Consider the following 18814-nt stretch of genomic DNA (forward strand, 5'->3'; position numbering starts at 1 on the left):
GAGAGACAGAGCGGGAGAGAGAGCGGGAGAGATAGACCGAGGGAGCGAGAGAGAGAGAGAGAGAGAGAGAGAGAGAGAGAGAGAGAAAAAGAGAGAGAGAGAGAGAGAGAGAGAGAGAGAGAGAGAGAGAGAGAGAGAGAGAGAGAGAGAGAGAGAGAGAGAGAGAGAGAGGGAGCGAGAGAGAGAGAGGAGGAGAGAGAGAGAGAGAAAGGGAGAGAGAGAGAGGGAGAGAGAGAGAGAGAGAGGGAGAGAGAGAGAGAGAGAGAGAGAGAGAGAGAGAGAGAGAGAGAGAGAGAGAGAGAGAGAGAGAGAGAGAGAGAGAGAGAGAGAGAGAGAGAGAGAGAGAGAGAGAGATCTTCATCATACTTCTTGAATCCAGGGTTGTTTGATTGCGATAGATAAATAAATGAATCAAATAGTTTAAATGAGTAAATAAACGAGTAGTCATCTAAGATATGGATGCAAAAATGTATGAAAAAAGAGACAGGTGAAAACTAGAGAGAGAGAGCTCTAGGAAATGAGACGTGGGCCATGATTCTTAAATGCAGGGGTGATGTATTGACGATAGAGATGTAAATAACTAAATAAAAATACACGCCGATCGTTGGTTGACGCAATGAAGATATAGAAGAAAAAATGTATGGGCAAAGAGACAGGTGAAACTACATACATATATATATACATGGACGACGAGAGAGAAAGAAAGAGAGAGATAGAGAATGAAAGAGAGAGAGAGATAGAGAGAAAGAAAGAAAGAGAGAGAGATAAAGAGAAAGAGATACATTTCAAGAATAGAAGTATATTTTAAGAATATTTTGGTTTCTGAAGTATCGTTTTCCCTATTAGTGGAGAACTTCTTGCTGCCATTGGAGGATTGATTTTCATATCAACACGAGGTGATTGGATTTGCACCAATAGAAAACGTTCAATTTATGCACTATCAATAGAGGGATATGAGAATATTTTGAGAAAGAGAAAGAGATAGAAAGAGAAAGAGAGGGAGATAAAGAAAAAAGAGAGATAAATAGACAGAGAGAGAAAAGAGGGAGATAAAGAAAAAAGAGAGATAAATAGATACAGAGAGAGAAATAAAGAGATAGAGAGAGAAAAAGAGGGAAATAAAGAAAAAAGAGAGAGACATAGATAGAGAAGTAAAGAGATAGAGAGAGAGAAAGAGAGGGAGATGAAGAAAAAAAGCGAGAATAGATAGAGAAGTAAAGAGATAGAGAGAGAAAGAGAGGGAGATGAAGAAAAAAGAGAGAGATAAATAGATAGAGAGAGAAGTAAGGAGATAGAGAGGGAAAGAGAGGGAGATGAAGAAAAAAGAGAGAGATAAATAGATAGAGAAAGAAATAAAGAGATAGAGAGAGAAAGAGAGAAAGATAAAGAAAAAAAAGAGAGAGGTAAGTAGATAGAAGGAGATAAATAGATAGAGAGAGAAATAAAGAGATAGAGAAAAAGAGAGCTAAAGAGATAGAGAGAAAAAAAGATGCAGAGAGAGAAAGAGAGAGCTAAAGAGATAGAGAGAGAAAGAGATACAGAGAGAGAAAGAGAGAGCTAAAGAGATAGAGAGATAAAGATGAGAGAGAGAGGGAAAGATTGGCACACAAATTCTTTAAGGACTGAGGTAAACTTGTGTAAATGACGCCCACTAGTTGAAAGGGGAATACTTGAAGGGTTTAACATCAAACCCTAACCTAAAATCAGACGGCCAGAGTCTTCTTGCGTGCGGAGATTGGTAAATGGAGTCGCATATGCTTCTGCTACGTCTTGCCTTCATGTGGAATATTCCCACATCTTGCTCAAGTACTGACCCCTCAATCCTCATTCAACGTCCCTGCAGCAACTCAGATTGGAAAAAGTGGCCACAAATGCCACGTCAGCCCTCATGCCTCAGTTTCTCTCTCCTCTTATCTTATTGTATTTATATCTCTCTCTCTTCATCACTCTGTGCTTCCACTCCTCTCTCTCTCATCGCCATGACTTCATCTCCTCAGTCTCTTCATCTCTCTTCCAGACGTGTTTAATATAGAATGCAAAGCCAAGAGCTGGATCTTTGGAATGGTTCCCTCTTCTCTATCTTGATTTATTTATCTCTCTCTCTTCATCACTATCTCCTTCCATTTCTCTCTCTCATCGCCATGACTTTATCTCCTCAGTCTCTTCATCTCTCTTCCAGACGTGTTTAATATAAAATGCAAAGCCAAGAGCTGGATCTTTGGAATGGTTCCCTCTCTTCTATCTTGATTTATTTATATCTCTCTCTTCATCAGTCTTTATCTCCATATCTATCTATCTATCTATCTCCATCTCCGAAGTAATATCCCCTGCCTCTTCATCTCTGTTCTAGACATGCTTCGTAGAAAACGCAAGTGCTAGATCCTTTGAAGGGCTCTTCCTCCTCAATCTTGATTTACTTATATCTCTCTCTCTTCATCAGTCTTTATATCCATCTCTGTCTCCTAAGTTATCTCCCCCAGACTCTTCATTTCTCTTCTAGACATGCTTAGTATAAAATGCACAGCCAAGAGCTGTATCCTTTGAAGGGTTCCTTCTCTATCTTGATTTATTTATGTCTCTCTCTTCATCAGTCTTTATCTCCATCTCTATCTTTCTATCTCTATCTCCAAAGTTATCTCCCTAGACTCTTCATTTCTCTTTTAGACGTGCGCAGTAGAAAAACGCAAAGCCAAGAGCTAGATCCTTTGAAGAATTCCTCCTCCTCCTCAATCTTGATTTATTTATGTCTCTCTCTTCATCAGTCTTTATCTCCGTCTTTATCTTTCTATCTCTATCTCCAAAGTTATCTCCCTAGACTCTTCATTTCTCTTTTAGACGTGCGTAGTAGAAAAACGCAAAGCCAAGGGCTAGATCCTTTGAATCGTACTCTTTTTGAGAACAACGTTAGTCAATTCAAATTTGATGATGTGAGTCGATGATTTTTCTCTTACTTCATCTCCGTATCTCACTATTTAAGTAAGCTTAAGATAGAATCCTTACGTCCTCTTGGCTTATTAGCCACCACGTAAACCTCAATGATGCTGGCAGAGTCGATCGAAAGCAAACAAAGACGCGCTCTTTAGAGCTTAGAGAGAGGAAGTTACATAAACAGCAAAATATAGATTGAGAGAGATGGTTTCATACACAGAAAAATCTAGATAGAGAGAGAAAGTTATATAAACATAAAATATAGATAGAGAGAGAAAGTTATATGAACAGAAAAATATAAATGGAGAGAGAAAGTTTTGTAAACCTAAAAATGTATGTAGAGAGAGAAAGTTATATGAACATAAAAATGTAGATGGAGAGAGAAAGTTATGTAAACAGAAAAATGTATGTAGAGAGAGACGGTGATATAAACCGAAAATTATAGATAGATAGAGAGAGAAGAATGGGACACCTGTCAGTATTAAATACGATCATGTTGCATCCTCTGTCCAGTTAACGTCGTAGAGTTAGGAGCCTTCTGATTCACATCCTGAAGGCAGCTTGGCTTCTCCTCTCTTCTGTGTTCAGGAGAGGAAACAAGAGAATAGAGAGAGAATCAAAACTATCTTTTTCTTCTTCGTCTTCTTCTTCCTTTGTTCTTACAATTCAGACTCGTTAAGCCAGAAGGAAACAAGGAGAGAAAGAGATAGAGAGAGAGAGAGCTGAGATCCATGGAGGGTAACATCTCCAAGCCTGAGAGAAGATTCTCCCCGGCCAGGAGTTTCTCTCTTTAGACTAGTTTGAAGAAATGGGCAGCTACTTTGGAGAGTTTTCAAGGGCCCTTCAGGGAGATCTCCGGGCAAATCCAGCCGTTCAGCAGCCGCGAGCTGGGTCTTCATCAGACGATCACGTCCGTTCAGTTTTCAAGCATCCGATGTTGCACGAATTGGTGGGCACGGCTTTGTTCAGTAGCGGCGATCTCGGAGACGGCGACGGCGCCGCCGTCGCCGCTGCCGTCGCCCAAGCACGTAGCCAAATATCTTCTCCTCGAGACGCCGGCGTTAAGAAGAGGTCAGTCTGTTTTACTTCTTCATGTAGCGTGATCTGTTCATCTTTTCTTGTTTTCATTCATCGATAATTCAGAAAAAAGCTTAATCCTGGTAGAATTCTGTTTTTTGTTATCGTTATTGCATGCGCGGCTTTCATGGTTCGATGATCGGAAAATGTTTTTAGTTTTTCGAGGCGAGATGGTGGGGATTTAGAAAAAAATTTACGAGATTAAGTGAAACATTGATCCTCCGAGAATTCTCTGTTTTCTTTCTTCATGGTTCGATAATTCTGAAAATTTGAGGTAGGCGGCGAGAAAGTTGTTTCTGCATGGATAATTCTCTTTGTTATCATTGTTCCGCGTATTTATTTTTCTCTTTCTCTATAACGTTTCTCTTCGTTGGTTGATTTTTACGTATCTAATGCCGTGAATTTGGGTTCCTCTATCGGCAGATTATCCAGCGTGTTTTTTATCCAATTCATGGGCTAAACAGGACAAAGATAATTGAACGTATCTTCTTCTTTGGATTTAGCCATGTGTCCAACTTTTTCCTCGGACTATCTTCTGCATCCACATTTTATCGGTTCAACTCTCTCTTTCTCCTCTCTATCTATTTCTTTCTCTTGTCTTTTTCTATCTATCACTTTCCCTCCCTCTCTCTATCTATGTCTTTCTCCTTCTCTCTCTCTCCTCTCGCGATCTATCTCTTTCTCTCTTTCCCTCTCTATCTATCTCTTTCTATCTTCTCTCTCGATCTGTCTCTTTTTCTCTCTTCTCTCTCGATCTATCTCTTTCTCTCTTTCCCTCTCTCTCTCTATCTATCTCTTTCTCTCTTTCCCTCTCTCCCTATCTATCTCATTCTCTCTCTCCCTTCTCTGTCTATCAATCTATCTTTCTATCTTTCTCTTTCTTCCTCTCCTCTATCTAAATCTCTCTGTCGTCTCAATCTGTCCTCTCTGTCTCTCATCTCTCATATATATATCTCTCTCTCTCTCTCGCTCTTCTCAATCTGTTTTTTTTTTCTGTGTCTCATATTTCTCTCTATCCTGGTAAAAAATTCTCCATCTAGCTGGATAATGCATACGAAGAGGTGGTCCAAGAATTTCTCTGTCTTTCTTTCAATCAAGGCAGCTCTGTAATAACTCTCGCTGTTCACTCGCTTTTCTTCATTTTTTTATTCATGTCTACGACGATCTATCATCCTTTCTATCTTTCACATTTATATATCTTCTTTAGTATAACGTGTGCATGCATTATTAATTTTAAATTAGGTCCTAGGTCCCTTCTATCGGCAACATCGCAACAGCTCTCATGTCCACTTATTTATTTTATGTGTATTTATCTGTATCTTGCTGTAGTTTTTTTTCATTCAAAAATCATAAAATGTGTGTAAATGGAAGCATAAGTATCCTATTTACTGGATAAAGCATCAAGGGTTGGTTCATGGATTTTTTCCGTTTTTCTTAAAGTTTTGATTTTCTAAATGAACAAGAATAGGTATTACTGTAGATAAGGAGCTACCATAAAAATCTCAATGAATTGATTCAATTAACATAGCCAAGATTGTTTTCTCCCATTCACAGAAAAAACCAGACAAAGAAGATGGTGGTCTGTCTGCCAGCAGCAGATGCTGGGAGTGCAAAGCCTGGAACAGATGGAGTTCCTCCTGATTCCTGGTCTTGGAGAAAATACGGACAAAAACCCATCAAGGGCACTCCTTACCCAAGGTTAGAACTTCATTATTTTTATAGCAAATCTCCTTAAAAACCATAGTCTTTACGAATAATTGACCACATAATACTACAAGTTGGTGACACATCTTTACACACTTACCTCAAACCATAGTCTCTATCATATAGTTGAAAACTTTTAAGTAAACTCCAATCCCATTGTTCAGTTTTTAGATCTAGTATCCTCTGTGAGTTTAATATCGTCAAATCATGTCCTTTTGAAGACACCATTTGTTCTGTGGTTTGAACACCAAATACTATGTTTTATTACGTAAAAGGTTAGATCATTTGCGTCTTTAGGGAGCATTAGCATCAAGAAATATTCAAGGGTTCATGGTTCTTTTTCAATAATGCAGCACATACAAATAACAACCTACCTTTTGATATTCTTAGCTCTTGATTACGAGTAATGGTTACCATTATTATTTTATTGTGGATTACCTGTGGTGGATTGAACTTAGTTAATGTAGTGGATCCAACTTTAGCACATTTCTCACGAGTTGATTTATACTCCATGCATGTGGGTCAATAGACTAGTCACTGAAAATACCAACTAGTATTTGATCCCTTCAACCAGAATTTCATGTAATTAGGGATTCATAATGTTCAAGATTTTTTCCAGTGAACAATCATGGTCAACTTATTTTATTAATTTTCAAGCATGAATTCAAACGTTTTGTCTCTTTTCTCCATGCAGGGGTTATTACAGGTGCAGCAGCTCCAAAGGATGTTCTGCCAGAAAACAAGTGGAAAGAAGCAAGACAGACCCAAACATGATGGTTGTGACGTACACAAGCGAGCACAATCACCCTTTACCAACGCAGAAGACTAACTCTACACCTAGCAAAGGCCCTTCACAAGGCCCAGCGAGCGCCCCCGTGGCTAAATCTGAGCCGTCGATTGCCACAGAAGCTCTCCATCGGAGCAGCCACGTTGCACCACCAGACTTAGATTGGTCAGAGGACTTCTTTGCCGAGCTGGGTGAGCTTGAAGATGACAACATGAAACTGGTTTTCTCGAAAGAATTGGAGGAGAAGGTGTTAGATGGAGCAGACGACGACTTGGACATTTTTAAAAGGTTTGATTGGAACAGGCATTCATTTGGGGAAAACAAATGATATTCAACTTTAAACTTGAGGATGTACTTCTAAGTTCCCTGATTCTCTCTCATTCAGTAAATTTGTAATGGAGTTCCTCCTACTTGTGTTGCTGATTGGCGAGAGATTTCTTTTAATTATCTTTTTACAAAATTCCTGCTTCCTTTGAATATTTTCAGCTGAATGTTGGACAGGAAATAGGGAATATAACTTCTCTTCATGTATACATATGACAAGATGTCTTGCTGTATGATGATATTATAGGGAAAGCTTCAAAAAACATTACTTGAATGTATACATTCGATTCAAGAGATTATTAGTCAGTGTATCTTTTTCATCATAAGAAACATAATGATTAGTTTCGACACAAAATAAAATCCGTTTAGCCTTGTTCTTCTTGCTCTCTATGTCTCTATCTTTCATTGTTACGATACGGTTTTTAGCTTCAGCATATCAAATTATTTTAACCGTCTGGAAACGGTGTTAGCTCACTTTTTCTCTTCCTTAAACATCTAGTAGAAAAATAAAAGAGTGTATTTTTTTGAACCAAGACACAATTTTATTATGATTCCCTTCACCATTTCTTGGCTCCTCCAAGGTTTCTTTTGAGGGCAAGAACCTATAGAAGAGAAGCAAATGAGTCTCATTGATTTGGACTTAATAATGATGTATACTTAAGTAATTTGCATCCGTTTAAATCCAAAACTTGTGTCTTTGTAACCATTTTCATCACCAACCTGCCTAATTATTCATTTCTAGATGCTACAGAAACCTAAGGGGGGTTGATTAGGTATTTGACATCTATAGGACGAAATAATAATATACATACTAATTAGTTATATAATGAGTCCAGCTAGGTCTATATAATAAATATACTTAGATGAATGGATACTGACACAAGGATTCATATAGATTGGGCTAATCTGTAATCTGGTACTTGGTACTGTCCTTTCCATAAACCCTCACTCTTGCTATGCTCTTTCAATAGTCTAGGCCACAAAAGTATTAGCCATGTAAGGGCTGTATACACCAAAGAAAACAAACCAAACTTTGTTTCCCTTGGAGAGTCCATTTTGCAACCTCAGTCACTAAGGCCTCCGTGATTGGACTTTTTTGTCGTCCTTCTGGAGATACCAAACCATGGAAATGCTTAATTCAATATATTTTTCAGTGTCTGGTTTCGTGAACCTTTTCTTCTGAGCATCATTTTTTTCTTGAAAAAATGTACTAATAGTAAGGTTTTTTCACTTAACTCTCTGTCATTGTGAAACTTTTATCGTTCTCTACCTAAAATAAAATCAAACTATCAAAGAGTCTATGTTTTTTTATCTATATCATTTAATATTTTTTACTTTAAATTTCTCTATGTAAGTATAACATTATATATTTGACCTCACCTCAAATCCCTCAACATACATTCAATTCTGTATCACTTTTGCTATATCAATGTATGTAACAAGAAAGATATCTTAATTTCACTGTAAAAACTATAACAAATAATTATATCTTAATTTCACTTCGTGAAAACTGTTCATTACCCATTCTTTCTCGTTCACACATTCAACTAGTTTTCCTCAAACCCAATATAAATTTTAATTACTCTCCTTTTCCTTCAATTCCCAAACTCTCATGTTTACATTTAACCACCTCCAATATCCATAATTTAAAGGTGTTATTTTGAAGTATTTTTTATTTTATTATTAAATTATCAAATGTATATCAGCACTTAAATTCATGTAATATTTCTAAATTTATTCTGAAATGTAAAATTAAGCCACTATAAAATAAAACTATACAGTCCTAGCAAAAAACCTTTTGACTATCCAACTTATTTTCTCATGATTTTGATCGTTGTTTCTCTTTCATACTTTATTTTCCATATATTGGTCTTTATCCATCTCTTTCCACGTAGATAAAATATTAAACATGTAAGCTAAAAACTAATAATAGTAAAACTCAATCTGACATTTGACTGAGTCAGATACTCAAATTTTCTGATCTTATTTTGTGTACTTATTTTCCTGTTATTTTTAGTAACTTGAGAATGACATTGGAAGATAAGAAATTAAAAATCTGGTCAATTGGAAAATTGAGAAGATAACAGAATTGTTTCAAATTTCCCCTAAAATAAAATATTTTATTAGGATAATAATTTTGTGATCCAGATGATCATCCTTTCTCTTGTATCTCCACCACTCCTATGCCAAATATTTTATGATAAAGTTCTATAGGGTTTGAATCAGGTTAGCGCTAATTTTTTTCTTCTTATACAATGATGATTATCTCTATATTAAATTGTTTTAATAAAAAACTCACGGAGTTTCTCTATAGCTCATATATAGGAAGAGAATATGATAAATAGATATTTCTGTTTATTTTATCTCTACTAAATCATTACACGACTTGCAGTATATTGGCAAATTGGTCTAAGACTTTTGGGCGTCAGATGAATGAACGATATCTATGTACCAGTATTTTGAGGAATGCTCATTAGGTAAAAGTAAAAAATTAAGTTCAGGAAATACTTATATAAATGAAAAACAGCACTGTAACACCATACAGGACAATTACCAATGGACTTGGGGAACCAATACGGTTGATAGGTGAATGAATGAAGGAGAACCACAATTCATTATATAAAATCACATATGTGAATTAACTTAAAGGAAAAATAATATTAGACAAGATGTGGTAGGCCCAAATGATAATATCAAGTAAGTTGAGGATATATTTGTCTCGACTAAAAATGAGTTTTCTTATAACTAAAGAAAGTTTATATTTCAAATAATAAAAATAAATGTAACATGTATTTTATGATAAAGCTAAAATACTTTTCAAGATAAATATATTTAAGTTCCAAACAAAGCCAGTGAGTACACCAGTCACAAGGACCACCACAAACAAAAGAAAAAAGAGACTGAGGGGAGGGGATTGTCAGGAAACACCAATATACAATTAAAAAATGTTTTCACCTGAAGAATAAAAAATCAATATTAATTCTAAAAAACACAATTCCTGATCATAAATGCGCCTAAGAAAGAAGAATATACACAAAACTGTTTTGGTTTCAATTCAAAATTTTAGCGTATTGATGCTGAAAAAATGTTTCAGGATAATGAATGTGTGCAGGAAAGAACAAAATATCTTAATTGTTTTATCCGTTGAACTCTATCAACAAAGTATGAAGATATTATATCAAGAACATATAAATAAAAAAATTAAATAATTCATTGGACTTGACCTCATAAATTTCCGAAAAAAATTATATAAGATAAATATCGATTCCTTAATTATTTTTTTATAAAATCAAATTCATTTTGATATTTTAAGTTAAATGAATAACATATATTTTAAATAAATAATCGTGTAATTTCTTAATCTTGACATTTTATATGTAACATTGTATGTAAGAAATATAGGTCTCCTAAACATTTATGATTAAAAACATGTAGAACGAAAAACCTGAGTATGACGAATATGTGTTAATCTTCTTGCACAATTTTTCTAGTAATGTAAAATTATAATTCTAATTAAATTTTTGTGGTGTTCAAGATGTATTATTTACCTAAATCATATATAAGTACGTGTTATCAATGTATAAGGGAGATAATCTTGCCTCAACATTGATGTTTTATTCAACTAGAGAAATTTATTCTGATAATAACATCAAATATGAATTTATAAAAATAAGTATCCAACTGATTGAGGGAGCTAAAATTATTTATTATGAGTCTAAAAAATAAGCAGGGAGATGAATATTTATATAAAAAGAGGGGTATATCACATTAACCCTTAATATAGAGCATATATTTCAATCATACCAAGCTTCTATACAAAAGGATCATGACTTTACAATAGATTACCTGGTGAATATTCTTGGAAATTGAAAACTCAAATTTGATTGTGCAGCAGGATACTGAATAAAAAATTTATCTAAAACAAAAACATAAATGATCATATCACCTAGCAGAAAACAACTTATGAAGTCATTCAGTTACTCTAATGAGGTGATGTGAAGGTATTAGGTTATTGGAAGCTGGTCTAGTGACCTCATTTTTGTCACACGTTCATTGGGGTTAAAATAAATATTTAATTTAGTGGGGTGGGGGGTACAAGTTAGAAAAATTATTTAACTTTTGAGTTTCTAATTTAAATAGACCTTTTGAGAAATAAAATTCAACTCAATAATATAATACCATAATACAAGTGCATGGGTTCTAGCCCCATGATTGAGACAAAACTTAAATGACTCATACATCAGAAGAGTGAAACCAAATGCTTACTGGCGACATATATTTCCATAAAAAAAAATCAGCGATTTGAGGTCTGATCCATGAAGAATATCTAAATATTTAGACAACTCCTGCATATTGGAGGAAGAGATAATTAAATGAAAGGACATTTTCAAAAATTCCAAGATCATCTGAATATGATGTTAAATAAAGAATAAATCACATAAATAAGTTAAAGAAAGTATCATGAAAAGAAAGAGAAAATGAATAATGTATGTTCCTAACAATGAAAAACAATGATCTAAAAATTAAGCAGTCATTCTAGAGGTAGAAACCTTCCTGAACTCTTAGTTGTTGATGGATTGATCCCATTTGCAATGGATTGAGGCTTTTTCTTCACTATAAAGCAATGACTGGAGCAAAGGAGTACCAATGATGATACTAGTGTTCGCCGTCCCGATATCCGTCCGATATCCGGTATCGGACAACCGATATCCGATATCCGGGAAAAAGTGGGACGGTTCGGGATATCGGATATCGGATATCGGGCGATATCCGTCCATCAGGGGTTGGACGGATATCGGCACCGGATATCAGAGGGGGACGGACGAGGCACATCTCGGATGCTGGATATCAGTTTCTGATATCCGGATATCAAAAATCAATATCCAGCAATTTTTTTTCAGTTATTTGCAATCCCATATTGGAACATTCAAATTTCCGTAAGACTATATATTCTATCCAGCGATTTTTCAGTTGAATCTCATCTTAGCCGCCCCGCGGCCCATAATTATCTAAGTTAAAAAATTTTAAACCTCATCATAATGAGGGTACAGTTACCTAATATGGCTATTAAAAATAACAACAATTTTAATGTTATTGAAGAAAATGTATGGCGTTTAATAGTTAGTGAACAAAATTATAATGTTAATATGACCCAACAACTAATACTACTAGGTAATTAATATGTAGTGATTTTGGAGTAAATAAATTTACTAATATAGTGAATAAAATTAACAATAGATTCAATCTGACATAACAACCAGGGGTATTAAGAAATAAATATATTGTTATTTTAGGAAAACAAAATTGCATTTTATAGTTTGTGGATTAAGTAATAAAGTTAATATGTCCTAACAACTAATACTACTTGGTAATTAATGTGTAGTGATTTTGGAGTAATTAAAGTTCCTAATATGGTGAATAAAATTAACAATAGATTTAATCTGACATAACAACCAGGGGTATTAAGAAATAAATATAATATCATTTTAGGAAAAAAAAATTACATTTTATAGTTAGTGAATTAAACGATAATGTTAATATGACCTAACAACAAATACTACTAGGTAATTAATATGTAGTGATTTCGGAGTAAATAAAGTTACTAATATAGTGAATAAAATTAACAATAGATTCAATCTGACATAACAAGCAGGGGTATTAAGAGACAAATATATTGTTATTTTAGAAAAAACAAAATTGCGTTCTATAGTTAGTGGATTAAGTCATAATGTTAATATGACCTAACAACTAATACTACTAGGTAATTAATATGTAGTGATTTTGGAGTAAATAAAGTTGCTAATATAGTGAATATAAATAACAATAGATTTATTAAGAAATAAATATAATGTCATTTTAGGAAAACAAAATTGCCTTTTATAGTTTGTGAATTAAATAATAATGTTAATATGACCTAAAGTTACTAATTCATTGAATAAGATTAATTATAGATTTAATAACAATAGGTCCCTCATGACGGTTGCAAGCAAGGGGAAACGCTTCGCCCCCATCATGGCCCACCAAGATAATAGAGTGAACACACCCTCATTTGGCACAGTCTCCGCAAGGATTTGGTTGAACTCATTCCAGGCCGACCGCGTTGTCACCGGTGCTGGTTCCACTTGCTGCATAGTGGTGCTAAGCCACTCGTGCAACTCTTCACCTCCTCGCTGCCCCTCCTCAACGGCCTGTGTCGAAACACGGTTTGACTTGTCACCAGGCAACAACGACCGTACGTATGCGATGGTCGCCTCTCGGACCCCCGGGCGGAGCATTGCCCCTTTGTGGATTGGATCCATCAATGCTGCGGCTGTGATCGCCTCATTCGCCCACAATATCTCTGCGTACAGTGCAAGCTTGGAAAGCATCGCTCTGCACGCCTGTGCCATGTTCGAACAGATGTAAACAATGTGCCGTCTTCGATTTGCTAGACCACTTCCTCCATGTGAACCTTGAGGCCGTTTACGAGATATAGGACATCGCAGATCGCCGGCGTCACTGTCTTGCAAACATGATTAGTCGATACGGCAAAACGGCCAAGGATGCGGCAGAACTGTTTGACCAATTCCCACTCGTCCTTCGACAGCTTGGACGACGTCGCCTTCCGGCCAAAAGCCGTCAAGACTTTATCAAGTACATCACGCTTCTTCACGGCGGCCGCCAACATAGTGTACGTGCTGTTCCATCGAGTTGGACAGTCTAAGACAACCATGTTGGAGTCCCCGACTTCAGGGTCGTCTTCACAGGCTTGGGTGTAGAGTTCTCTTCGTTGCGTAGAGCTCTGAATACTCCGCACTAGGGTGCGTACCTTTGCAATTGCATCACCCAGACATAATGGCTTGCGTGGTCCGTCACTGTCATCAGACACTGAGTATACATCACCGAGATCATTGTCGTGGTCGCTGTCGTACTGATCTGCGGTCCTCGTCACATCGCCTTCTTCGGGTTCCATAGCCTGGGCCGAAGGAATATTGAAGCTTTTTAACACCGCTTGCACGACAATATGATTAGAGAAGAAGATGATTAGAGAAAAAACATAATAAGAAGGAGAATATGGAGAAGAAGGAAAGAAGAGGGCAGATGAAGAGAGTAAAGAAGAAGAAGAAGAGACAAAAGCAGAGAAGAAGTAAAAAACCAGATAAGAGAAAAACGAGGAAGGGAAAGAGGGGGAGAAAAAAACAGCAGAGTAGGAAATTAAAGAAGAAGAGGGGTAAAGATGAGTAGAGAAGAAGAAATAATGAGAGGAAAAGAGACAGAGAAGAGAAGAAGATGATTAGAGAAAAAAAAAAAAGGAGATATGGGAGAAGGGGAAGAAGAGGGAAGATGAAGAGAGTGAAGAAGAAGAAGAAGAGACAAAAGCAGAGAAGAAGTAAAAAACCAGATAAGAGAAAAACGAGGAAGGGAAAGAGGGGGAGAAAAAAACAGCAGAGTAGGAAATTAAAGAAGAAGAGGGTTAAAGATGAGTAGAGAAGGAAGAAGGCTAAAAAAACAAACAAGGGAAGAAATAATGAGAGGAAAAAGTGGGGAATTATACTGGAGAGACAGAGAAGAGAAGAAGATGATTAGAGAAAAAACAAAAAAAGAAGGAGAATATGGAGGAGAAGGGAAGAAGAGGGAAGATGAAGAGAGTGAAGAAGAAGAAGAAGAGAAAACAGCAGAAAACAAGTAAAAAACCAGATAAGAGAAAAACGAGGAAGAGAAAGAGGGGGAGAAAAAAACAGCAGAGTAGGAAATTAAAGAAGAAGAGGGGAAAAGATGGGTAGAGGAGGAAGAAGGCTAAAAGAACAAAGAAGGGAAGAAAGAGTGAGAGGAGAAAGTAGGGAATTAAACTGGAGAATAGGAAAACGAAGAAGATGATTAGAGAAAAACAAAAGAAGAAGGAGAATATGGAGAAGCACTGAAGAAAAGGGTAGATGGTGTGGACTATGTGCTAGTGGAGAGACGGTTCGCCCAGAACCTGGTATGAGATATCATGGCAAGTAATTAAAATTTTCAGTTTTTTTAAGGGAATTGATTGATTTTGATGATTTTGAGCTGACCCAGATTGAACTGTTGAGGAAAACGGTGTCAACCGTGTATGAAGATTCGCGTAATCTTGCGAGAGTGGTCAATCAGGAGCATTACATTAGACTGAAAAGCCGTTTGAAAGACCCTGCCGTCTACTCCTCTGTGGTTTTTGGTGGTGGCGTTGATAATGATGCCATGTGAGTTATTGAAAAATTATTTTTGAAGGTAACAAATAACATCATAATTGTCCTAAAAAAGTCATCATGGTCTGTAGCATCTTGAAGATGAGGCTAAATTGTCATCATCATTCTCGTGGAGACAAAAGACAAAGAAAATGACAACTTCGTCACCCATACAATTAAGGCCTTCTTCACCCATAGAAAGACAGATGAGTGACAGACTGGGGATGAGGATGGGGATTCTCAACGATGCTGAATTGCTGACAATCATCCCACGACAAGGTAAGAAAAGTTTCTAATGCGAGGATGATGACCACTGATGATGCAGACGACAACAGTAGAAGATGGGACCAACTAGCATGATGATTGAGACGAGGAACACATAAGGATGGATTGAATTGAATACCGAATTGAATACATGATGATTGAGACGAGCATGATGATTGAGACGACAGAGAAGAGAAGAATTGGAGACTACGGTCGAGAGAGAAGAGAGGGGCGAAGGAGAATTGGAGAGTGGAAAATGGAGACCGAAACCGCCGTCCGCCGACACCGCCGTCCACTCCCCGCCGTCCGCTTACTCCGTTGGCCGCTCGTCGTTGCCCACTCGCCGTTGCCCGCCGTTGCCCCCTCCCGTTTGATTCAAAGCTTCGAAAAAAAACGAGGGAGATTTCATGACTTAAGAAATTTGATGCGGATATCGAAAACCGATATCCGCATCGATATCCGATACCGGCATCCGTCTCCCATCTCTATCCGGTACCGTCATCTCTATCTGTCCCCCTGAGAAGGGAGACGGATGCCGGTATCGGACGGATACCAGTATCGGATATCGGCACTGTAGCAACCGATATCCGATACGGATATCCGGTATCCGGATATCGGAAAAACGGATACCGGAAATTTCATTTCCGGTATCCGGTTCAGCATCCGTCCCGATACCGGTATCCGATACCGGCATCGGGATGGGCGAACACTAGATAATACCTTGCACATTGAGATGCTCTATAGGTTTTAGTTGACACCTTCTCAAGGGAAACAAATAAAAGGGTGTTGTTGATCACTGCACCACAAAATTATGAGAATACAACTCAGTAGAAGATATTTTGGCCCTCCAAAAGGAGGACCTTTTAAGGATGAACATATCATTTTCTGGTCATCTGCTCATTCTTTTAGAAGGACAGATGACAAAGATTATGCCACATTGTCATTAAAATAAAGAAGAGAGAGGAAAAAGTAAATAAAATGCCTTGATTAATATTGGGTCTTAGATTGGCTTGAATCTCAATCGGGTGGCCTCGCAATGTGACATGTGGCCCACCATACTAGAAGCAAAATAGGATGGGACATAATTTTTAAATTTAGGCCATGCGAGGCAGAAATAATAATGAAGTGGCTAGCTAGCGAATCACACTTTCTACACTTCTTTCATTGTTTGTATTGCATGTTTGATGCTAATAATGAAGTTCGTGAATACATGTTCTGACTTCGTGAATTATGATGAGATCATTAAATGGAGATCACTAGTCTTTAAGGATGTTTTATAAATATTTATATTCTAAGGATATTTGATGAGGATATCAAATTATATGGAGAGAACATCACTATTTACTCCCACCCATGAGATGCGTATAATTGATCCCATAGCCATTTTTTTGGAGACATAATGGGTGCTTCATTGGAAAGGATTCACTGAATTTATACGTAAAAATACCTGAATGGTATTATACCAAACTGTTAATTAGGTTGATTCATATCATAGTTCTGTAAATGGTCCTTAGATCTAAGACACCAAAGGCATCTCACTAGCGGAAAGCATTATTTTGACAATTATAAACCATCTGCTTTTGGATTCGGCAAGAAATTCATGAAGATGATTGAGTGGTTGATAACACCAACTATTAATTGGTTAATATGATGATATTTACATATTTATTCACATTAAATTAATTATATACGTGTTATCAAGGCTAAAGTGGTTAAATCCACTTTTGAAATTAAGTTTTGAACTTTGCACATTCTTACATATTTTTAGGGATTTTTCTAATTACATATTCTAAAATAAAATTATTTTATAACTCAATATATAATTTTTAAATATTTTTTTTGACAGTATATTGGTAAAGAATTAATTCTTACTAAAGTCAAAATACATATTTATTTAGATTTTTTGGGTTTATATTTAATTTTATCTGTATTTTGGGCCTTTATTATTTCCATGTGTACACATGGCATGATTAGTGTCTCTCTTTATTGGGTTCTATGGAAAGCGAGCTCATGTGGCATAGGAAGAGTGTAAGGCCTTATTAGTATATCAAATAATAATAAAGAATTGATCCTTTCCTTTTTCTCAAAATGTGAAACATGGCACAATGAGAGCCGTTAATCAAGAATGATAAGGATGAATCTGGGCTAATCATTATATTAAATGTCAGAATTTACGTATAAAACCCTAGATGAGGCATGGTGTTGGCAAAACTGATGAGGGGAGAGAAATATGTACATTAAATCAGCGGTTGAGAATCATCTGACTTCCATGCTTAATATTTAATGATCCATAACTCTTATTGAGTTCTCTTCAAAAAAAAATAACTCTTATTGAGTTCAAATGTTAAGGGTAGCTTTGTATTTATGTTGTCTATCCATCCATCCATTCATGTGTTTGGCTCTATAAATTGATCTCCCAATCTTTGTAAAAAGTATCTTCAAGCTCACTTCCTTGGATAGAGGTAGATTGAAATAAAGTGGAGCTTTAAAGGTCCATAAAGAGTGTTCTTGGTGTCTTGAGTGCTTGGAGAGGATCAATAGAGAAGTGTGGAAGTTGGTCTTTGCCAGAGAGGATCAATAAGGTTAGTCTTTTGACATGTATTGATCATTCTTCAATACATTCATTTAGGTAGATCATACTTATCATCAATATCCACCATCATTCATCATCCATCACTATCTGTCATCATATACCAATCACATCACATATCACCTGCACCATCATTATCTCATTACAAATTCCCCTCTCTATAGTGTGTGGAAAACTAGACCACCATCTTCATTTCAATCATCACTCAACTCCTACTTCTTTCACCTTCATTACCATGCTTCATCTAGTCATTTGTATCATGTCTGGCCTTTAAACCCCCCTACATATTATTAAAACCTAAATAATTAAATCCTGCATCACATACTTCTTATAATTAGTTCTCATCTCGTCTCAACGTTACCTTTTCATGTCTTCCTTCATTCTACTCATCTCACTCTTCTTAAATAAGAGTTATCCCAATCTATGATTAGTACCTACATCCTACAGTTTCCTCTTACATTACACATATCCCTTCTCATCATCTAAAATTCACCATATTGAGAGAACTATTTCCCTAAGACCCGTTCCCTGTGGAGTTGACTCTGCTCGTCATGATCTAATTAAATTATTCATGAGTAAATATTTAAATTTATGACTAAACTCAAACTCACAACGACATAATTTTATCCTAACTAAGAGACTATAAGAAGTCAAAATGGATTTTCTATCCTTAGCATAAGATGATACAGCCAAAGGAAGATGATGCGATGTAGTCCTTGGCCACAGTTGTGGAATATTAGAGAAGCCTTCTCCAATGATTTCCTATTGCATCAATACTAACTCAGATGACCAAATACCCCCAACTTAACCATTGCTAGTCCTTTAGAAATGTCCATAATGTTCTCCTTAGGTTGTCCATTCACCCTAAAACAAATGAAAACACGTGCATGAAGTGTTAACCATGTCAATCTGATATTTACCATGAACACTCACTATGAAAATCTAAAACCT

At 36.3% G+C, this 18814-nt stretch overlaps 1 protein-coding gene across 1 annotated transcript; it reads left to right on the forward strand.

Annotated features, from left to right (window-relative positions):
- Nucleotides 1-3460: 3460 nt before the first annotated feature.
- On the forward strand, nt 3461-6956 carry LOC144704843 (uncharacterized). Its single transcript, XM_078577399.1, has 3 exons — nt 3461-3999; nt 5560-5703; nt 6404-6956. Exons 1-3 carry the CDS (start codon nt 3737-3739, stop codon nt 6822-6824), a joined length of 828 nt encoding a protein of 275 aa, XP_078433525.1. The 5' UTR covers nt 3461-3736; the 3' UTR covers nt 6825-6956.
- The last annotated feature ends 11858 nt before the right edge of the window (nt 6957-18814 follow it).

This window comes from Wolffia australiana, chromosome 6, assembly GCF_029677425.1.
Source record: "Wolffia australiana isolate 7733 chromosome 6, ASM2967742v1".
In the NCBI taxonomy this organism is placed as follows: domain Eukaryota; kingdom Viridiplantae; phylum Streptophyta; class Magnoliopsida; order Alismatales; family Araceae; genus Wolffia; species Wolffia australiana.